Source organism: Chinchilla lanigera, unplaced genomic scaffold (genome assembly GCF_000276665.1).
Source record: "Chinchilla lanigera isolate Chin_1 unplaced genomic scaffold, ChiLan1.0 scaffold00013, whole genome shotgun sequence".
Classification (NCBI taxonomy): Eukaryota; Metazoa; Chordata; class Mammalia; order Rodentia; family Chinchillidae; genus Chinchilla; species Chinchilla lanigera.
Window position 1 is genome coordinate 20,885,870 of NW_004955414.1, and position 24,094 is coordinate 20,909,963.

The 24,094-nt window shown below is 36.1% G+C and overlaps 3 protein-coding genes across 3 annotated transcripts; all 3 read right to left on the reverse strand.

Annotated features, from left to right (window-relative positions):
* Positions 1 to 3: 3 nt before the first annotated feature.
* On the reverse strand, positions 4 to 2,089 carry LOC102030411 (olfactory receptor 51G2-like; the record flags this gene model as incomplete). The annotated part of the gene is made up of 2 exons (XM_013511728.1): positions 2,074 to 2,089; positions 4 to 668 (listed from the first exon to the last, which is right to left on the reverse strand). Coding segments are annotated over exons 1-2 (681 nt in total), but the record flags the coding sequence as incomplete, so codon positions are not given.
* Positions 2,090 to 12,893: 10,804 nt separating this feature from the next.
* LOC102003015 (olfactory receptor 51G2-like) lies at positions 12,894 to 13,853 on the reverse strand. Its single transcript, XM_005380485.1, has one exon. The coding sequence runs from the start codon at positions 13,851 to 13,853 to the stop codon at positions 12,894 to 12,896; it is 960 nt and encodes a 319-aa protein (XP_005380542.1).
* A 9,158-nt stretch (positions 13,854 to 23,011) lies between these two features.
* Positions 23,012 to 23,971, reverse strand: LOC102025565 (olfactory receptor 51G2-like). Its single transcript, XM_005380069.1, has one exon. It carries the CDS (start codon positions 23,969 to 23,971, stop codon positions 23,012 to 23,014), a length of 960 nt encoding a protein of 319 aa, XP_005380126.1.
* Between the last annotated feature and the right edge of the window lie 123 nt (positions 23,972 to 24,094).

Here is a 24,094-nt window from a genome sequence, read left to right on the forward strand (position 1 = left end):
GAGGAGGAAGTCAAGTCCCATGGTGGACAGTACTACAAACAATCCTAAGCTGCTGTTGATCCTTGTATTAGAGCAGGAGAGCTTTATGATGTCAGGATGCAGACAGTAAGAGTGGGAAAGTACATTGGAGCGACAGAAGCACAGCCTCTTCAAGAGAATGGGGAGAGGTACCTCTACTGCCAAGGTTCGCAAGAGAATAGCCACGGCTATCCTGGAGATCACCCTGTGAGTGAGGATGGAGGAATAGTGCAGTGGATGAGAAATGGCTACATAGCGGTCAAAGGCCATGACCAGAATAACAGCAGACTCAAATTTCTGAAAAGTGTGAATAAAGAACATTTGGGTGAAGCAAGCCGGGAAAGTCAGCTCTCGTGCATCCAGCCAGAAGATGCTCAGCAAGGTCGGAAAGGTGGAGAGTGACAGGCCCAGATCAGAGGCAGCCAGCATGGCCAGGAAGAGGTACATAGGCACATGGAGGGTGTGCTCCCTCCAGATAACTGTCATGATGGTCACGTTGCCCACCAGGGTAATGAGGAACATGGCACAGAAGGGTATGGAGATGCCAATGTGTGCAGCCTCCAGCCCAGGAATGCCTGTGACCAGGAAGCTGGAGAAGATGGAGCTAGTGGTGTTGACCGGCAGTGTGATCCCACGATAGCATACTGGTCCTAGAATGAAATGTTTTGTCTAAGGCACCACTGTTGATATGTCAGACAGAATTTTAGAATCTGAGAGTATTTAGACTGTAATTGGAATTCTTGTCTTATTAATAGATTCATTTTAACTGATAGTGATTGCAACAATGAAAAATGAGGTATTGTATTAAACTATAAGTCCTTTGATAATTTGAAAATAAAAGATGCATGCATTCTATATTATTCATTTGCTCATTTTATGGGGTCTAATTTAAAATAAAGAACTTACTGTTATTTCATTAACTTTACCAACTTGATCAATTCATTTCTAATAAACAGGAACACCAATACAAGTAGGCTTCAGTAATTGCCCAGATGACCATTTAAATACTCCTTAAATCTAACCCTTTATTGAGGGGATGGCCTTCTAGAACCATCCACTACCTCCCCTTCAGTAAACATGCATTCCTCAGATACGTGTTTTTTATGAAATTTACGGTGTTACATTATTTTAGATGCTTCTAATATCTTATTCTACATTTAAATGGGTTATGCACTGATTTTTATAGTATATGAACACACGCTCCAGCTTTTACTGAAAATGTAGGGTACTAAAAGAAAAACTTTATAATAAAATAAGATATGGAAAGGTTATCACCATGAATACACATTTATTCTAAAACTTCAGAATAGTACTTGTATCTCTAGTCAAATATTATGGACCTAAAATGTCCTTAATATTATAAGTAAGATCTTTGGGTTTTATACACACTTGTCTTGTATATACAGTTTACATATAATTAATATTAAAAATTGGCATCACCCTTATTGTTTATGACTTATACATTGGCTGTTTATTTGGACAAAGCACATATTTACTTATGCCACAAGTTTGAATACTGTCCATCCGAACTGGGCTGCAGTGGTACAAGAACTACTCAAAGACTCTTCCTAATTTGCTTGCATTGTAGGCTGTGGAGGGCAGTCTCATAATGAAATGTCTAAGTAAAATTCATAATACATTAGCGATGAGAGCATTTTTGTGATCAAATTTGTCAGAAATTCTTTGTTCCTTAAAAATCTATTGCAAGGACATTTAAGTTATTTTTGTTTTTGAATGTGATTTAGGACCTTGCCCAGATGGTCATTTTGATGCTCCCTAAATCTAACCTTTTATTGAAAGGATGACCTTCTAGAACCATGTATTATTCCTCTTCAAAATGTTACTTCCTTTGTTCTGTGATGATAAGAACAGTTTAAAGAAATAAGGTTCTTGAGTCTTATTTTCAAATCTCCTACTCAGAAACATAATCAGGACTCTTTAAACTTTTTCAGCTTTAATAATATTGCATAAAAATCTAAGAATCAAGACACTTTCTTCATTATTCAAAAAGGCAAATTTTAACCTACCCAGACATAACGTCACCATATATCATACCTTCGCCATTTCCCATTCCTGGGTTCCTGACATTCTTAGAATCTACTCTGTTAAGCTTCAGGGCCAAGGCTAATCAAGACTATCGTAAAATTGGCCACCCTGTCTTTCCTATTTGCAGGACTTTTAGTAAAACTAAAATTGGGTCAGCATTATGCTCCAAAGTAACAAATCTGTCTTTGAAAGAGTTAAAATGAATATCCTTTTAAGTGGTTTATGGTTGCACCTGCTAGAGATTAATAAGCGATCTTTGACCAAAAGATTTCGTATCTTATTTCTGCACTCAAATTCACCATATTGTGTCATCTTCTCACCTGACATCTGAAGGCCTTTGGTTACCAGAGTTCTTGAGAAACAACTTTCTACTTGTAAACACAAAGCCTAAAACTATTGAGAGCCAGTTTGAATGCTTTTTATTATTCATTAGTAGGTACCTGAAGGGACAGGAATCTTCTGGGATTCACTAGCCTTTTAGTATGTTAACTCTTGAATGCGAGATAGGATGTTTTAGGAATTGTTCAGATGAATCTACAGAGTTACATATAGTGTATACTCAGTGAATATTGATTTCATCTCAATTTAAATTAAAATTTATAGGCGTGTTTATTTATAATTTAGGAGCATTTATAAGATATTCTCTGGAATACATTTCAGGAATCCTTAAACTTGTTTGCAAGTCTTAACAGTTTACCTTATCTCTTCTACATTATTTCAAGTGCACATTTGAAATATGTGTAAGCATGTTAGGTTGACTGATAATTCTGAATTATTAAAGCATCAGTTCTGTATAGCCTTCTCTACTCTCCACAGCATCATAAACAGTGGCTGTTCATGGGAGCTATGGTGTTCATACTACCTTAGAGAAGCAAAAGGTCATGAACCTTAGGATTTTAAGATTTATGAACAAGTCAGAGATAAAGACATTCTATGCAGTAGTAAAATCGCAAACGGAGGCAAATATTTGCATACTAAAATCATATATATATATATATATGTGTGTGTGTTTATATCACATGATTCTTTTTTTTTTTTCACAAAACCCCCCCAAAGTACTAACTTTATCTAATCACTTAGAAAATTGAAGTTCAGATAGATGAATTAAAAAATCACTGAGTGAATTAATGAGTTTCATAGATCAGTCTGAATTCACAATGCATGCTCTTTTTAACAAAATTTTTGTTAGAACATAAAGTAATAATATAACGCCAAAGCTGAAATTGAATGAGGCAAGTGTAAATCTGTGGTCTCCTTTTCATGAAGGGAAAATTATCACATGAAGATCCTTCTCTGTAGTGAAAAGAAACCATGCCCTTCTCTCCACCTGAGGACATCTGTATCTGGTTAGTAACTGGGTTGATGGAGCTATAAAGTGACGGATTATTTAAACAGGAAATCTGAGAATGAGTTTCTTGAATCAAATTTCTGTTTACTTTTCCAGTATGAAATTGAGGAGTATATTGTATTTTTCTGGTTCATTTATCTAATTCAAAGTGCCAAACTACATAATATGGAAGAAAACTTTCCTTATCCATTTACTTTTTGTTGGCTAGGAATAACAAAGAATCACTCACATTTTTACATTCTCAAAACTCTAAAGTCACAGATTTCTTAAATAAAATGAAATTGGGTAAGAAGTTAAGTAGATTCCATGTTCTTTTTAGAGTGTGATAATGAAACATAAGATTATATGACACAGAAACATAAGCCTAAATGAATTACTCCCAAAAAGAAGTACAACAAACTGTTCCTATGACCTGTGACATAGTCTTATTGACTATACTAGGACAATAAACAACTTATAAATTAACCACATGATTATTATTTAAGAGAATCTGCAGAAAAATATTGGTTTCTCACCATTGGAATTATTAATATTGATATTTGAATACAGTTGTGAAGTATTTCTGGGTATAACCAGAATTATTAGTGGTAGAATGCAACCCAAGTTTTTGTTTAATAAATGTTTGTTGAATAAATGAAAAGTATTACTTAAAATTATTACTGATTTTATTTTGATTCAAGTAGAATACATTTTTATATCTTCCCCTGTTCCTTTTCAATGGATTCTTGTTTTCAATGTGCAAACATATTAAAATTTTACTTACAAGCAAACAAAACAATTAAAGGTTTTCAAAATTTTTTACTTTTTATTTTAAAGAGAGAAAAGACTATAAAAATGATACAGAATTTCAAAGCAAAATGATAGGAAATTAACAATGGTTATTATATTGCATATTGTTATCTTCAAAGTAGTTGCTCAGATTACGAGAGAGAGGCATGCAAAATTGATCAAACAATATAACCAATAACTGCTCCTTTCAATGAACTAATAGGACTTAGTAATACAATTATCTTTACTATAAGGGAAAAAACAATTAAATGTGCAGAAACATCTTTGAGACGTTCACTCCCTTCTTGTTACCAGAGTACCATTATTCAATTGATTCACTGCTATTATATTTTATTTACTCCTTAATGTGTCCTAATTCTGTCCTGGCTACTTTCTATCCTAGGTACTAAAGTCAGAATTTCCAAGAAGTATACACTAAGATGTAACTGAATTCATTTATAAAATCAAAAGTTGGTTTGATATCAGAAATCAATTTATATAATATCTTTCTGTCAAGAAGTTAAAGACATAAGGTCACATGATTATATCAATATTTATGGTAAAAACATTGAGCAAAATATGACACCTATGAATGATACAACCCCCCAGCAAGCAAAGGATATACAAGAATTTTCTCATCTTACAAAGAAGCCACAAAGGAAATTTGCCAGACAGTTTTTTTATTAGTACATGATTGCAGCACATAATGATTATTTTCCTCATGAGATGATATATGTACATAACACTTCTTAATTATTTCACTACCCTTTGAAGAACCTTGTTCAATTCTTCCTTTAACTTGTCTTTCTTTTCTCAAAATAATTGCCTTCCTATATTCCATTATTATTTATTTTGCTCCTTATTTCTATTTTGAATTTCTCATTTAAAAGTAACCTTGAGATAGTCAAGCTTGTGTATCTGATTCATTTTACTTAATATCATGCTCTGAGGATTCATCCATCTCCCTACAAATGAGTGAAGTTTACCTTTATGGCAGAGTAGTACTGTGTTGTGTATAACTGCCACTTTGTTTTATCCATTTATCTGTTGAAGGATATGTAGATTGCTTCCAAGGTTTATCTATAATGAGTTGGACTGCTGTACATGTGGGTGTGCATGTAGTATTATGATATGAATGTCTTTAAAACTTCCAGGAAATTACCTAGAATGGGAATAGTTAGGTCACATGAAATGTCTACTTTAGTTTCCTGAGGAATCTTCATATTGATTTCCATAATGGTTATCCTAGCTTACATACCCATGAAAACATAGAAGAGTTCTATTTTTTACAGCCTTGCCAGCATTTGTTATTATTTTGTTTCTTGATGATAGCCATTCTTTCTGGAATGGCTGGAAAAAAGTTGGAAAATTAAGGTTATTTTAACTTATATTTTCTAATGGCAGAGATGTGGAAAAGGAAAAATTCTTTTCCTTTTTTTTTTTTTTTTTTTTTTTTTGCATGAGTGGTTTCTTTCTTGTATCTGCAGTTTTGAAATCCAATGCCTAACTTTATGGTCTGTAAGTTTATGATATGCCTTCAGGCTCTGAAGGCCTCTCTGTCCTTTCACCACAATTTATGGCAATTGTCCAGTCTGAGATGTGTTCTTGCTCACATTGTAGACGAGGAAAGTAATCAGTCATCAAATCTAACCTGGTTGTAGACCACTGGACAAGAATTCAAGCAGCAAGCTTGGATTAAGAGACACATACTAGTGTTGGCTTCTTGCCATACAGGGTAAGAGGCCATGCCTTTACTACCCTGATCTTAAACTTCTCAAAGTGTTTAGCATAGCCTAGAGTAGCCAACCCTCTTGGCTACTGTTTCTCATGGCTGTGTCTCATCCAGTGGGAGGACAACATTGGAACCCTGAAGTGAACTTATTGTTTAGTTGTTCTGAAGCTCTATATTGTATAACCTACCCTTTCTCAAATTGTTGGCCAATTAAATATTGTTTTTTAACATAATTCTTGAAATATTAGCCAGAGCAATTAGACAAGATGAATACATTTTAAAAATAGATAAGAAGTTAAATTATCATTAGTTGAAGATAACATGATATTCTACATAAAAGACACCAAAAACTCCACTGAAATACTTCTAGAATTAATAATCAAATGAAGTAGTATAGCAAAATTCAAAGTTAACGTTCAAAAGTTAACAGCCTTCTTGTCCAACAATGATAAACTCGCTGTTATGGCTCACATCTAAAAATTCCCTAAAGCTTCATGTGCTCATAGGTGGGGCTTTTTGGAGGTGACTGGACCATGGGTGTGTGATATTGGGTCAGTGAGCTGATGGGTTTATAGTCAGGTGTGACGTTGGGAGGCAAAGCCTAGTGGGAAGAGGTGAGTCAATGTGAGCTTGACCTAGAGGATATGTATCCCTCATCCTACCTTGATCTTCTGTGCTGCTTCCTGCCTGCCATTGCATGGGCTATTTCTTCTTTGCCATGCCCCTCTCCCATGCCACCCAGCCTTGTTGCTAGCTAACTATGGGCTTAAAAGTTACAAATTTTAAGTAGAAATATACCCTGTTTTAATCTATAAGTGTTGAATATTTTGTAATAACAACAAGGAAGTAACTGAAACACTCACTGAGAGAGAGATTAGAGAAGATACTTTTCCTAATAGCATTAAGCAAAATTACATACTTAGAAAAAAATCTAAACAAGGAAAAGAAACATTTCTACAGTGAAAACTACAGTGCTCTGAAAAGTGGGTAGAAGAGGACATGAGAAAATAAAAAGATGTCATCTGTTCCTGGATAAGCAGAACCAGTATAGCCAAAGTGGCTCTACTTCTAAAACTGTCATGCAGATTTAATGAAGTCCCAATCAGAATGCCAACAGCCTTCTTTACAGGTTTAGAGAATACAATTGTGAAATTCACATGGAACCAGAAGAGACCTAGAATATCAAAAGCAATTCTGGGCAACAAGGCAGGAGGCAAGGAAATCCAGAAAAAATATTTTCGTGGACTTGTTTTCTTTTTCTTTCTTTTGTCTTTCTCTTCATTCTTCACTGGATTTTGGAGGTTTAGGGGATTTTTCTTTTTGTGACTATTCCCTTTTTAATTTTTTTTCCTATTTTATTCTTATTGTTCTTTTCCTCTTACTCCCTTTTTTTCTGTTTTTTTTTCTCTTTGTTATTTCCTGTTACATTTAACTAATATTAAAATTTTCTTTTATTCCTTAACAGGATCCCTCTTCTTACTTTTTGCTTCTTCCTAATATCTTTTATTGCTTAATTTTTCAAACTTTTCTTCTTTTGTTCTCCCACTCCATACCCCTATCTTTAATGGTATAACCATTAAGCTTTATTAATCTTTAGGTAGTTAGTTAATTCTATGCTATTCTTGTAGCGCTATTTTCTAGTGTTAGACGAGGCAAAGATATTGCATTTAGCAGACATTCATAGCATGTTGATGTAGTCAGGGTTTGTAAGGGAATAGATTTAGTAAAGGACATATAATTGATAGGATTATTTTACAATAGTCCACCAAATATTGAAATGCAGAAGAGTGTGAGAGATGTGTCCACACATTAGAGACTCAAACAAACCAGCTGGAGCCCTAAAACCCATGACAATGTGTCATGCAAGTCTGTATCAGGATCTGCATACACTGGGAAAGTCATTTGTTATGATTTATATTTGGTACTGTACTCACACAAATAATAAGTAAGTAAAGTCAATATTAGTAATATTCAGGTTTGAAAATTAGATATGAATTGTTCATCATAGCTGCATTTTTTTTTCTTTTTGGCTATAATTCTCACTATGTTACCCAGACTAGTCTCCTAAACTTATGCTCAATTAATTCTCCTGCCTCAGCCTCCCAAGTAGATGAGAATACAGATATGTGTCACTTCTCTGTTTATGTTTCATTTTAAAGAGATCGATTTCCCAATGATGACTGTTTAAACTAAGAGGCATGCCTTATGAAAACCGTTAGCTTCCTGGCATGCCAGATGCCCATATGGATTCTGTTTATTCAGAGACTAATCTTCAGACGTTGAGAAATTGGTTTTACTTTCAGTTTAAGTAAATTTTTTATTTGAATGAAATGAGCAGTGTAAAAACTTTAGAAGATCAAAACAAAAGTTACACTAAAATTATGTTCTATTTCTCTTGTCTAGTGGTTTACATATTCTTTTTTTACAGTTATGATTTTTTTTATTTCAAAAATTTAAAAGTTGACAAAGCAACAATGAAGACAAAATCAAAACAACACAAGAACAACAAAAATGATACATGACCTCAGGACAAAATGATAGAAATTTGCAATGGTTGCTAAATTACATACTGTTATCTTCAACGAAGTTGCTCAGTTCATTAGACATAAGAATGTAAGATTGATCATATTCTTTAAGGTGACTGAATTTTAAAACTTTTCAGAATTACTTTTTTGCAGGGTCACTGCATGTTTGTAGTAGGGAAAGTAGTATATTGAATAAATTCTGATTTAGGGCACTGATTTAAATGCAGATAAATATGAGCTAAATGTGCAAAACAGAAAATTAAAGGATTAGTGGATTATTGAATTCAGGGATTATCAAAAGATTGCTTTTGTCACACAAGGAAAACAAGCTTGCTTTGTTTTTCCATGTGATGCTCTCCACCATGTTTAATGCCAAAAAGAGGATGACAGCAGATGGCAAGCAGATGCAGGTGCCACACCTTTGGACTTCCTTGCTTCCAGAAGGGTGAACCAAAGAAACTTCTACATAAACAACCTGGACTCTGATATACAATTGTACCAACAGGAAGTGAACTGTGATAAAGAATAAGATAGGGGAGATATGCAAAAAAATAAGTCTCCTATTGCTAAGCTTTTCATCAACTCTTCCATACTCCCAGTGTTCAGTGGTCAAATTTTCCCTTTGTGACTCCAACTTTCACCTTGTGATTGGTCATTTGGCCTTGGAGACCACCATTTCCTTCTTGGTTTCAGTACAGTCAGGGTTTTCCTGCCATTATTATTTTCTAGGCTGTCACATTTTCTTATTTTCAGTCCACTCAACCTAAATTTCTAAATGATCCTTAAATGATGTGATTATGACTTGCAGAAATAATTCTAAAAATAAAGCTTCAAAATGAGAATTTAGACTGTGGAGATGGAAAGGGGATCTGGGGATATGAACGACGGGAGAGAAAGGAGGGGAAGAGAAAGTAAAAAGGATCAAGATGTGATATGCATGAGTCCCAATTCCAGCAGTGAATGTATTTACTATGTATCACAAACATACATTAACTAAAAGGGAAAATTAAATAACTTGAAAAATTTACATAATGACACTTTGAGTTGGTAATTTCGCTATAGTGAATATCTTGTGCCAAAGATCCTCTGTTGAACTAGAGGGATATATTTGTTTTTTTTTTTTGTTATTAGTACATGTTTACAGCACATGTTTATATTCCATATATAAAGTTGGTACATATATATAATGTATCTTAGTTCCTTTTCTCGGCACATTTGCCCCTCCCTCTTTCTCTACTCCATACCTTGATCTCCTCATTTAATAAAGCTCCACCTCCCTTCTTCCTTTTACCTATCTTTTATTTTGTTCTTTATTTAAATTTTGGTTTTCTCACATAAAAGAAACCATGCAATATTTAAGTTTGTGCATCTAATTTATTTCATTTAGCATTATGCTCTCAAGATACATCCATTTTCTTGCAAATGATTCAAGCTTCTCATCTCCACCAGTGCAGTTTCCTATGCCTCCCTTATGGGCAAGTACCTAAATTTTGTCTCTAAACTTGATTTATTTAACAAGAAAAAAGTGTTCTCAGTGTTTATCTGTACCAAACAACATAATAACTGATGCAAATGTATAATCAATATATGTCAGACCATACAATAAGTGAGGCGGAAAATATGTGTACTTCCAATATTGAATATGAATATATATATTGAATATGAATACACATATATGGATATATATCCATGCACAAATAAATGCAAACATCAGGTCTTAGGTAAGTGCAGAGTTAGAACACATACAGTATCTGAGGCAAGAAGTTTATTAAATCTTTAAGGAAATTGATACATTAGGCACATCAGTTAGTAACTGGTGTGTTAAATATTTCTAAAATGTGGATGATTTTGAAGCAGTAACTAGCATAAGATTTTACATACATTTTCAGCCTAATCAATGTCATATCTTAATAAGGCTTCTCTTTTGTCAAAATTAAACTTTAGGAAAAAAAATGTCATTAGCCCATGTCAAGTACTGGTCTTTCATTTATTTGTCTGTAATTGTATGACATCTTTCAAAATGTGATACGTTTTCAAGATTCATATTAAGAAGGCTACTCTTATTATTAACTAACTAAAGTTACATTTAAAGGTTTTACTGATGCTACAATAATTAAATATTTGAAATCCATAGTGGTTGTATAGTTTACCTGTTCACAAGCAGTGTGCAAGGGTATTGAGCATGTTTTCAAATGTTTTTGGCTGCCTGTATTTCTTCTTTAAGAAATGTTTTTTCAACTCATTTGCCATTTTAAATAGGCAAATGTTTATTAGTTTGATGTTATTCTGAGTTCTTTAGATATTTTAGATATAATAATCTTCTGTGAATAGTTAGCCAATGTTGTTTTCTCATTTCATGGGTCGCCTTTACACGCCATTCATTACACTCTTTGCTTTACAAAAGCTTTTGTAATTTCTTCGAATTGAACTTGTCAAGTCCTACTTCTGTCTCCAGAGCTTGTGGAGTTTTCTGAGCAAGCCAGAAGGGTCTCAGAGTTTCAGGCTTCACATCAAGTTCCACTTTGATTTGTTTTTTTTGGACAAGGTTAGAAATATAAATTGATTTTCAAGCATCTCTATGTATACATCCAGTTTTTCCAGCAACATTTGTTGAAAGGGCTATCTTTTTTCTCATGTAATATTTTTGGTATCTTTGTTGCAAAATTATTTGACTGAAGATGCATGGATTTATTTCTGAGTTGTCTATGCTGTTCTATCATCTGTGTGTTTATTCCCTTGTCAATACTAAACTGTTTTGTTACTGTGGCTCTTTTGTAGGTCTGGAAATACACATTGTGATGCCTCAAGCCTTGTTCTTTTTGCTCAGGCTCAGCCATGATGAACAATGCATATCCAATTTTCAAATCTGAATATTATTAATATTGACTTCACGTATTTGCAGTATTATTTGTGTGATTACAGTACCAAAAATAAGCCATAATAAATAACACTAGAGTACTGGACACTCTAGTGATTACAAGGTTTATGTCTGATGGTAGACAATATACTGACGACACTGACACTAATACAGAGACATTGTTTAAATATAAAAAACCCTGGACAAAAGTCTACATATCCCTTTTTCAAAACCTGTGTTAAATGACATAGCAGAAAGGTGTGTGATGTAGTCTATGAAAATTGCTTATTGCTGCCCTAAAGAATGTAGTGACAGAAAAATAAGGGACAAATAGCAAACTTTCTGTGACAGATTGAATATAAAAATGTTTGATCAGGCAACTGTCTAAAAGTAGTCTCCTGCAGTAACTAATTACAACGGACATTAGGAGAAACACTGCATACAATGCTGATAAAAACCAATGTACTTAGGAGCATCAGAACGAAAACGGTGCAGTATCACATGTTCATATATACATGGGCAGAAGGAAACAGGAGAGAACAACGGGTAACTTAAATAAACAAATTTGTTTTTAAGTGTTTAGATATCATCTCTTTGAGAGAGAACAATAATAGCCTCATGATCCTCTGACTTAAAGAAGTCAGATATGATCTGCATGGTTATATGATTTCATAGTAATATTTGCTCAATAGTTGCAAAATGTAAAGTTTCCTGAATGAAAATAAATTGAAATAAAACTAATAATCCTAATTTTATAGGATTACTTCTTTTTTTAAAAAAAAGTATATCTTGCAGTCTTAGAGTTATTCAACATAACAAACTGGTAATTTTCATGTTTGGCATTTGGATTGCTATCTTTGTGGAATAAAGTATACTATCAATATTTCATTGCTCATATTTATGCACACTTGAACATAGACTGTCCTGAAGACCTCCATCTATTTTAGTATTTTTATACACAGTTGGGATAAACAGAAAAGATTGCCTTCTCTTCCTGAAGTACCATTAAACTAAATGTTAACATATTGAATGAGACATATTGAATTAAATAATAAAAAGAAAGAAAAATGAATTTCAAAATTCTTATACTCATTAGAATTTTGTACCAAATAATAGTAATATTAATTGCTACAAAGATAACTTTCACGATAAAGTTGTAGGTGATCTATAGCTACAAAATCGTTACTGAGCAGGCAGAAAAATTCAATAAAAGTAGTACTTTCAATCATTGTTATTTTCACACAACAGCATCTTGAATTTGTTTAAACTGTTGATCATTTTTCTAAATACTTTGATACACTTCTGAATTCTTTAATCAAAATGGTAGCTTCCAATAAGAAAACCAAAAATGGTGAAATTCATCTAACAAACACAGGCAGCAATTTAATTCTCTTTTTATCTCTATTTGGCAGAGTTTAATATATGATATAATTCCCTAAGTGGATGTTTAGTATCTTCCCATTAGAAAGTGGAGGTTTTTAGACTAAAGAATGTCTTTATGTGGAATAGTTCATCACATAATCTGTTCAGTATGATATCACTGATAAAACTACATTTGTGAATAAGACATTCAGTTATCTTAATTCATTTGCTCAAGATTTAATTATGATCTCTATTTTTAACGCTAGTTCCAGGCCACTGGAAAAGATGGCGGATCTTCACTCTGATCTGGTTGGTCTTGATGGTGTAAACAATGGGGTTGACCAATGGCGGTGAGAGATAGTGGAGGTAAGAGAGCACCACACGGCTGGACGGGGTGGCCCGCTTTCCAAGTCGGTGGATCATGGAGAAACCAATGGGTGGGATGTAGAAGAGCAGCACAGCACAGATGTGGGAGACGCAGGTGTTGAGGGTTTTCAGGCGCTCGGCCTTGGAGGCAATGGACAGCACTGCTTGCAGGATCAGCACATAGGAGAGGACGATGAGCACGGAGCCCAAACCCAGAGTGGAGAGAACCACAAAGAGGCCATAGGCGCTGTTGACGCGGGTGTCAGCACACGCCAGCTTCATGACATCCGGGTGCAGGCAGTAGGAGTGGGACAGCAGGCGCTTCCCGCAGTAAGGCAGCTTCTTGAGCATGACGGGGGCGGGGACGTGCAGGCCAACGCTGCGCACCACGATGGCCAAACCCAGGCAGGCAATGCGCGAGCTTGTGAGGATGGTGCCATAGGGCAGGGGGTTGCTGATGGCCACAAAGCGGTCAAAGGCCATGGTCAGCAGCACGGAGGACTCCATGATGGAGAATGTATGGATGAAGAAGAGCTGGGCCAGGCACACGTCCACCGCCACTTTCCGTGCACCCAGCATGTAGATGGGGAGCATGCTGGGCAGCGTGGAGGCAGACAGGCCCAGGTCAGTCACTGCCAGCATGGACAGAAAGTAGTACATGGGCTGGTGCAGGGAGGGCTCCGACCTCACGACCCACAGGATCAGGCTGTTCCCTGCCAGAGAGGCCACATACATGGCACACAGAGGTATGGAGATCCAGACGTGCACATGCTCCAGGCCTGGGAGGCCCGTGAGGAAGAAGGAGGTGCCGCTGTGGTTGGAGTATCGCATGATGACACCTGCGGACAGAAGCCAGGCAGATGTATAGTCACAGGCCCTGGAAGTAAATGGCTTAGTGAGTTGGACCAGTTAGTCCAATAAAAGGTGCTCTAGAAGTTTCCCAACAGTATTTTTCTGAACACTTATAACCCAGTGGAAATAAACTAAAGGAAGTATAGAGAATGCAAATTGAAAGAGGAATTTCTGTAGAAAGGATGTGATGAACTTGCCACCAAAAAAGCAATTTGCCCAAAGAGGAAAGTTGGGACATCACCCTGGAAAGAGAGGTGGTCAGTCTTGTTTCCAAATATTCTTTGTTCACACTCTGAAAACAAAGTCAACTTTGCAAAATGTTATATTATCGGCTTTGTTTTCGTTTTTGTTTTTGTTTTTCCGGTACCGGGAGTCGAACTCACTATGTCGCACTTGCCAGGCAGGTGTTGTGCCGCTGAGTTAAATCCCCAGCCCAAAATGTTATATTATTGGTAGTTCAATTTATATGTGCTCCCTCTTATAGCTTTCCACAACATCACTCTGCCAACCCATTGTTATTTTCTTGATAGGGAAGTGAATACGAAATTTATGCAGAGTCCTATGGTCAAATACTAATAAAATCATTCTGACATGTTAACATCTGTGTTTACATGTTTTTAATTATCATTAGATCAAATTCCAAAAATATATAGTTCTACATATATGTCATGTTAGTATTTTCATTTACTTTAAAATTTTTGAGTAGAAATATTCATGTAAATTTATATTAAGATCTAAAGTATGTGTGTAAAATAAAAAATGTAAGAATTTGAATATGGCTCACCAGACTTTGTCATTTTTATGTATTGTATTAATAAGGACCCAGTGAGTATAAACCAAAAAAATTTGTCACAAGTCAGACCTTGTGTAAACCTCAGTGTCTGATACACTGTTCAGGACTAGGAAGTTTCCACTACTAGCAAACATACATTTTCCATGATGGTGCACTTCCCATTTTAAAGTATTTCCTATTCTTTCTTCAGTGAAATCAAACCAGGAGCTTTCTAGAATTTGCTAATAATCAAATATTTGAATAACAAGATCCTGTAAAAGGGGCTGGGGATTTAGCTCAGTGGCAAAGCACTTGCCTGGCAAGCGCAAGGTCGTGAGTTTGGTTCCCGGTACTGGAAAAAAACAAACAAACAAACAAAAAAACAAAACAAAAAAGATCCTGTAAAATAATTAATTTTTAAGAGATTCATAAAATACAACTTTCAGATTATTTCTTACCGTAGAAGCTGACCTTAATTTTCATTTCTACTTTCAACTCACTTGTGTTACACTCAACTTCTTTCCCCAATATATAACTATTACAGACTGTGACACTTTCCTACAGTTTGAAATGGGGAGAGATAGTCCTTCAAATTTGTGTTTCATCTTAAAATCCATTAAAATCACTTTTACACATTTTATCTCTAATCAGCTCAACTCTCTAATAAGAGTGGAAAATCCGTGTATTAGTTTTCTTTGTCAGAGAAAGAAACGTAATCTATAAGAAATGAAATCAATAATTCACCCAAAGTCTCATGTATAATATAGTATAGCAATGGGGGCAAATTTTTCTGACTCAATTCTTTTCTTCCTGTGTGTTTTTACTTAAAGAGGACAGAAAACTTTTATGTATAGAGGCTAGTAATGTAGCTATCTACAAGGTAACCTTATTGCTACAATCAACCCTAATGAATAAGATGGATGAACATATATACATATTGTGAAATACCTGATGTTTCCTGACAGAAGTGCTGTACAAAATGTTTACATAATTTTCTGGGAAGAACTTGTAAGGAAAAAACAATTGAAATAAGATTGAAAAAACAGCCATTTGGAAATATGTGCTTGTGTGTGATTGACTACAAATGTGTGCGCATGCACACACACCTGTGTGTGTGCGTGTGTGTGTGTGAGTGATGGCATAGTCCCATAAGGATTCATCAGTTGAAGGAAAGAAAAGATGTTGAATTTATAATAACCAGGTAACTAGGAGAAAGAACCCTGCCATAGCTACAAAAGGATACCAACAACACAGGCAGTTAATAGAACAAACTCAGGATCTAAGTATTACCAAGAAGAGGTTATTCACCGGTCTTCAATACTTGATTTCCACATCTGTGTTTCTTGCCTGTTCAATTCTGCTCCTCCAGGAGAAAACTCTTCATCCTATAAAATACATTATTTTGGTCCAACTTGCAATTAAAGTAGGCCAAATAGGAGACAAAAAAGATTAAAAACTGATACTAAATGATATTTCATTGTAGCTATGGAAAACATAGTTATCCATTCTTTCATCACTTGAAGCTTGGATTGTTTACATATTGGAGTTGTAGTGAATAATGTCGCAACAAAGGAAATCTTGCCATTTGCTGCAACAAGAGATGAACTTCAAGGACATTGTACTAAGAAAAAAAATAAGCCAGATACAGAAAGATAAATACTATATGACTTCATCTATATATGACATGGAAAAAATATAATAGTGGTTTCCAGGGGATGGATAGGGGAAATAGGAGAGATGCAGCTCACAAGATATAAACTTTCAGTTATCAGATGAGTATGTTCTGAGTGTCTAAGATCCATTATGGTGATTATGGCAAAATGAATGCTGTACATTTATAGGAAATTTTCTGACCATAAATGTTAGGTATCTATACATAACAGTTAACTACGTGTAGTGATGGAGGTATTAATTGTGGTAATCATTACATTAGATAAACATATATCAATTCCTCATTGTATAGCTTGAATACACAAAACTTTTAAAAACTATTTCTCCATAAAGCTGAAAAAATTTTATTTGTAAAAATTTAAGACACAAAGTTACAACTAATGTAGGAAACCTTTCTCCCCAATTTTAAGCTTTGAGATGATGTTGGAAAACATGCAAATATATCAATATGGCACATACTGGAATGATCGAATTTATATTTCACATAATCATTGAGGTGAATGATAATAACCAAAACCACACTCTTACCCACAGTAATACACTCATAATATTTCAATGTTGAGGTAATTTATACCTGGTTTCTGTACTGAGAAATTGGACAAATTGTTTTACTCTTTCAATGTATGCTTTTATGAATTTCCAGTAATTCACTGAAAATGGATGAAGTATGAGAAATAACGTATCCTTGGTGAGGGAGTTGTTAGAGCCTGAGATTGATAGAAAGTCTACTTTAATAGTAATATTTATGTTAAATAGCTGTAAAATTTGCATAGATTTAGAAAGAGATGACCTTAGTTTCGGTAAGTCAGACTTTATTGATTTACATTATATTCTATTGTCTTTTTTGTTATTTTTCCTTTTGCAACAGGAAAGTGAACCAGTCATTTCAAATTTTCTTCCTATTACATCCTTTTCCTATGCCATTCTTGTCCATAGACTGTACTCACGCTTAGCTTGACTTGTGTGAGAGGCAAAAATAAATCTACTCCTAGTTTCTAGTGTACATAATTTGGAAATATTTTAGAATTAGAAAATACCAGTGGGCTCCGTGACTTCCCTAATTATACATTCTATTTTTGTTCCCTGCTGTAGCAGTACTTTTGAGGAGGCCTTGAGGGTTCTACATTTGCCAACTTCTCCTCTGTGGTACTTTAGAGTACAGTCCTATATCGTCCTCCTAAATAGTCAGTGCAACACTATTTCAGTCCTTACCACAAAACTTGTTGTTACTATCTGCAAACACACAGCTGCTTGTCCTTTCCAAGACACAGTATCATTAACTCTGTGCAGAAGGCCGAAGCTGGAAATACATCTTCCCTCTGTAAGGGTTCAGTGACAGAGAGACCTCAACGAGGAGTAATTGTAGAGCAAATTGGGATGCCCTTGAGGTCTTTTCCTTAGGGAACATAGGAGAAGGGAAGGTATTCTCAAACAAGTTATGCAATGGGATCTAGATTTGTGACTAAGAAATCTCTGAGTCCTGCTCAAGTCTGAATTTTCACACTCTGGAAAGTTTTATCCTAGGCTGAGGTTAACCTAAAATACATGCATGAAGAAAAGAAAACAGGCTTTGCAGAAGCTCTCTCACTCTGGCCTTTAAGACTGCTCATGTAGATCAAACTCACTGAAATAAAAGCATATGATCTCTGTGTTAGAAGAAATATTTGGGTCTGGGAAGGGCCTTCCTGAAAAGGAGTCATTATAAACCAGAACATAATTGCTAGCAAGAGCAAGATATGTACATTAGACACTGAAAGACCATAACTGTTTTTGGAATTCAGCTCCTGAAGCAGGAATTACAGAAATACGAGAGAGGAAGAATTTGTGCCATACTAAGAAGTTCCAAGCCGCAAAATTTACCTCAATTGCAAGTTTTTAGTGAATTTCTCTTGAAACTTTTAAACAACTACAGCAAAGGTCAGTGGGTCACCCTATCTTCTCATAAATGGGAAGTTTGTTTTTCTATTTTCTCATTTTTTGTGTTTGTCTGACTTTAGCAAAATTTAATTTCACTTTATAGCCTTTAACTAGAAATCAGTAAGCAAAGTACATCACTCCTTATTCATCTTGGATGAATCAATTTCTCTTAAATCATCTATTAACTCTGTAATAAGGAAGTTAATAGTTGGGTGAGTAATTCTGGGGGTTATTAAGCCCAATAAGCAAGCACCTGCTCAAAGAAGACTTCCGATAATGTGAATGGGATTCTTTACTACAGTTGGGCTCCCCTCAGAATGTGTACAAAGTGTGTGTGTGTGAGTGTGTGTGTGTGTGTGTGTGTGTGTGTGTGTGTGTAGCCGGGAAAGTGTTTGCTTGCTTCCCAGGTTCTGTTCTCATCTAACAACTGGTTACTCAGGAAGTCACTCTAGATTTCTGCTCTTGTTTTTCACAAATTACCCTAAAATAATTAAAATAATTTTATTTGTGCTGTTTAGTTTAACTGGAACTACATTTATGCTACTTGCAACTCAAATTCTAAAGTAGCAGAGTACATTCTCAGCTCATCAACAATATCTGTACCAGCCCTTCAGCATGAATATGTGATAAGTGAAAAACCAGGAACAGCTGTGAAGTACATCTTCAAGTCTCTGCATAACACAGACCAACAGCGCCAAGTAAATGACTTTGTCAGAAACTTATCCACATCGAGGAAGGGAATTCCAGCCAAATCCAGCTATCTCTGACTTCCCCTCTCACACAGTGGGGTGACTGAGGTAAAGGAAGTCATGACTCAAGGAAATAGTTTGGGAATATAGCAATTAAGGAAGGGGAAGGTGTCATGGAGGCAAAAGCAGTAATATTGTGGAAACCACAATGAGTGTCACACGATGATTCATGGTTCCAGGAAAGTCTCAAAAGTCCTAATCTAGTATTGAATTAGGGCAGCGTGAGTCTCCCTGCTCTACACACTAAAGCCCACCACTACATCAGTAAATCTCCTATATAATAACTTTATCAAAACTAAAAGAGCTGCAAAATGGGTATTTTCTTTGAAAAGTGGTATCTAGGGAAGCAGTGAAGAAGGGAATGAAGAACAAGGACAATCGAGATGTTTCAAGTTTCTCACATGTATAGATAATACTCACGCTAAGCACAGCCTGACTTTTGGTCACGTTAATATAAATTCTCACAATAAAGAAATATTTTCCTCCTTCCCACTACCTAAGAAAATATTCCTGGTTTTCATCAAAAATTGCAAAGGATGTGCAAAAGGAAAGAAAAAAACTTTCAGGTTCTTACACTAGTGAGAATATATTACTTACACATGGAGGTCTGGTTTATTTCACTTATGAGTATGGTCTCTAATTGTGACCATTTACTTATAAAAGTCTTGAGTTTATCTTTCTTTATGTATTAGTAATATCCCATTATATAAAAGTACCACATTTTTTTATCCATTCATCAGTGGATGGACATTTGGGTTGCTTCCACAATTTAGTAATTACAAATTGTGCTGTTATGAACATAGGTGCACATATATCGCTGTGATAAGATGTTTTTAGATCTTCTGGGAAGATACCCAGAAGGGGACTGGCTGGGTTGAAAGGGACCTCTAGACCTAGTTTGCTGAGGAATCTCCAAACTGATTTCCAAAGTGGTTTCACCAGTCTGCATTCCCACCAGCAGTGGAGAAGAGTTGCTATTTCTCCACAGTCTCACCAGCATATATTATTGGTTGATTTCTTAATGATAGACATCCTTACTGGGGTGAGATGAAATCTCAATGTTGTTGTAATCTACATTTCTTGAATGACTAATGATATTGAATATTTCCTCATGTATTTGTTTGCCATTTGTATTTCTTAATCTGAGAAGTGTGTGTTCATCTCAGCTCTCAGCTGCCCATTTTTGGATTGGGTCTTTGAATTGGAGGGGGGACTGACAGTTTTTAATTCTTTATATGTTGTAGATAGAAGACCTTTGTCAGAAGGACGGTCAGCTAATGTTTTTTCCCAATTTGTGGGTTTTCTTTTTACTCTGCTGGTGATTTCTTTAGATGTGAGAAACTTTTCAGTAGGATGACATCCCAGTTGTTGATTCTTTGAAGTGTTTCATGTGCAGTTTGGTTTTTGTTCATGAACGCTCTGCCTAGCCCTATGTCTTCAAGGTTTTTTTTTTTTTGTTTTGGTTTTTCTCCGGTACCGGGAACCGAACTCACGACCTTGTGCTTGCCAGGCAGGCGCTTTTGCCGCTGAGCTAAATCCCCAGCCCCTTCAAGGTTTTGACCTACTTTCTCTTCCAATAGATTTGATGTTTCTGTTTTAGTATTGTGATCTGTGATCCATTTTGACTTGAGTTTGGTGCATGGTGATAAACTGGGATCTGTTTTCAGTCTTTGGCAGGTGGCAAGCTAATTTTTCCAGAACTATTTATTAAAGAGGCTATCTTTCTTCCAGTGAGTTTGTTTGGCCCCTTTGTCAAAGATTAGGTGGCTGAGTGTGTTTGTGGTTATAGCTGTTTCTTCCAGTCTGTTCCATTGATCCTCAGGTCTGTTTTTTAGCCAGTACCAGGTTGATTTTATGACAGTAGCTTTGTAGTATAATTTCAGGTCAGGGATTGTGATTCCACCTGACTTGTCCTTGTTGCCCAGGATTGCTTATGCTCTTCTGGGTCTCTTCTGGTTCCAGATGAAATTAAGGAAAGTTTTCTCTAGATCTGTGAGGTATGCTAGTGGTAGTTTATTGAGAATAGCATGGAATCTATACAACAATTTTGGTTGTATGGCCACTTTCACAAGAGTGAATAAAAATTAGGAGGTTGCTCTTGTTGTTTCTACTATTTTCCACCACCATAAACATTTTCACTCTGCCATGTGCCACTCTGTTAGAGTCAGCCAAATATAAACTAAAACCTCCAGAAACTGTGAGCTAAATAGACCTTCCCTTCCTTAATTTGGGGCATCAGATATTTTCTCCCAACAACCACAACAAAATAACCAAGACAATGCCCAAAAAATTATTTTCCTTTAATTTTCATTGTCATCTAGTAAATTTGGATTACTATTTCATTCTTATTTTAGTCGGAATTTCACTAATGGATCATGATCTTTATCATCTCATGCTGGCCATTTGTATAACTTCTTGACAAAATGCTCTATCAAGCCCTCTTTTGTTGTTACTGTTGAGTTGTGTAATTTCCACACATATTCTATGTAATAAAACATTTTCAGAAGTATGATAACAAATATTTGTGTATTTTTGGCATAAGCTTTAGTTTTAACTGACAAATAATAATTACATATAGTATATATGGTTCAGTGTGATCTTATATGTATACATTGTGAAATGAAAAACTCAGAATAATTAGTATATCCATCACCTCACTTAACTGTTTGTAGACAGAACACTGAAAATCTACTCTTTTAGTAATTTTGAAACATATGATATATTATAACTATAGTCATCGTTCTGTACATTGCATCCTTAGGGCATATTCTCCTATCCTAACATAAAGTGTGTAACTTTCAAGTAAAATCCTCTCTTCTTCTGTCCCAGGCCCACTAGTCATTCTTAAAATTGTGTGCTCACTGATGTGGTGATGATTTTTAATTCACATTTCTATCCCATTTGTTCTTATTCCAATACTTATTGTAGGGATAGTTCTATTGTGATACTGCCACACCACTTTTTATTATCATAGGTTTGCAATACATGGAAATCTAGAAGTATCAAATTTCCATTTTTTCTTTTTTACCAAAAATGTCTCAAAATTCAGACCTCTGTAAAAATTAACATAAATTGAAGATTGGGCATCCATTTATGATATTTAAAAGCTGTTATTGGAATTTTGATAAAATTACACTGAACCTATATATACTTTGGGTAATACTGACGTCTTAAGAATATTGAGTCTTTTTATGCAAGGACATAAAATATTTTCCTATTTTCTTCATCGTGTTAAATACTCTTCAGCAATATTTCTTAGTTTTCTATACACAAACACTTCAAGTCTTTAGTTAAATTTATTCACAGGTATTTTGTTATTTTTAATTACACCGTCTTATATACATTTTACTATTGCAAACAGTCTTCCCCAAGTGAGCAACCCAATCACCCACTCATTCTTTCATTCAGTAACTAAGCCACATGTTAAATATATGGAAGCATCATATGAAAAAGAGGAAAGATGCAACTTGGAAAAGAGAACAGTAGCTGAACAAATGAATAGTATATTTTGGTGGAGACTTTTAAAAATACCTCTAATGTGATTGAATCCTAAACTTTTTTCATATCCTATTATCAAAAAATACTCTCCTAAATTCTAGGACAAAGCATTATTTCTATGTTTCTACAACTATAAAGTTCTTAAATTAATTTTAGATTCTTTTTCATTACAGTTACACTTCCCTTCATGAGTCTTAAATTGTACATATCTTTCTTAAAAAGGAAGACAATGTCTTTTACTTCTATTTCCAGATATTGTAATAGCATGTAGAACCTGGTTGGTATCTGGTCCAAATTGTGTAATGAAAGCTAAGTAAAGTACAATGTTAACCATTTTTTTTTCTCATGATGAGATTTTATATGGAAGACACATGAGGACAGATTGTGCCTCTTACAGATATTCTTCAACTCAGATATTCGTCTAACAGATACTCGTCTTACAGATATTCGTCTAACTCCTTGTGTGTTCAGTGCTCTGAAACAACACCATGATTATAATCTCTTCCTCCTTTTCTTTCTCCACCAAAATTTTAATGACCCTGGGTGTCTCTGACGACAGATCCATTTGACCAGAAGACGCGTGCCATCCTCCATCGGATCTGCTTGGTCTTGATGGTGTAAACAACTGGATTGAGCACTGGAGGTGTAAGAAAGTGAAGATAGGACAGCAAAACCCTGATGCAGGGCGAGGCCCGCTTCCCAAATCGGTGGATCATGGAGAGGCCGATCATAGGCGTGTAAAACAGCAGCACAGAACAGATGTGGGAGACGCAGGTGTTGAGGGCTTTCAGGCGCTCGGCCTTGGAGGCAATGGACAGCACTGTTTGCAGGATCAGCACATAGGAGAGGACGATGAGCACGGAGTCCAAACCCAGAGTGGAGAGAACCACAAAGAGCCCATAGGCGCTGTTGACGCGGGTGTCAGCACACGCCAGCTTCATGACATCCGGGTGCAGGCAGTAGGAGTGGGACAGCAGGCGCTTCCCGCAGTAAGGCAGCTTCTTGAGCATGACGGGGGCGGGGACGTGCAGGCCAACGCTGCGCACCACGATGGCCAAACCCAGGCCGGCAATGCGCGAGCTCGTGAGGATGGTGCCATAGCGCAGGGGGTTGCTGATGGCCACAAAGCGGTCAAAGGCCATGGTCAGCAGCACGGAGGACTCCATGATGGAGAATGTATGGATGAAGAAGAGCTGGGCCAGGCACACGTCCACCGCCACTTCCCGGGCACCCAGCATGTAGATGGGGAGCATGCTGGGCAGCGTGGAGGCAGACAGGCCCAGGTCAGTCACTGCCAGCATGGACAGAAAGTAGTACATGGGCTGGTGCAGGGAGGGCTCCGACCTCACGACCCACAGGATCAGGCTGTTCCCTGCCAGAGAGGCCACATACATGGCACACAGAGGTATGGAGATCCAGACGCGCACATGCTCCAGGCCTGGGAGGCCCGTGAGGAAGAAGGAGGTGCCGCTGTGGTTGGAGTGTGGCATGCTGGCCCTGAGAGTCACTGTTCCCTGCAGAAGTACAAGCACAGATCCCACCACATATGAGCCTGTGAGTTAGAACAGCTGTAACCCATCCCTGTACATAATTACAAAGGCTTCAAAATGGCT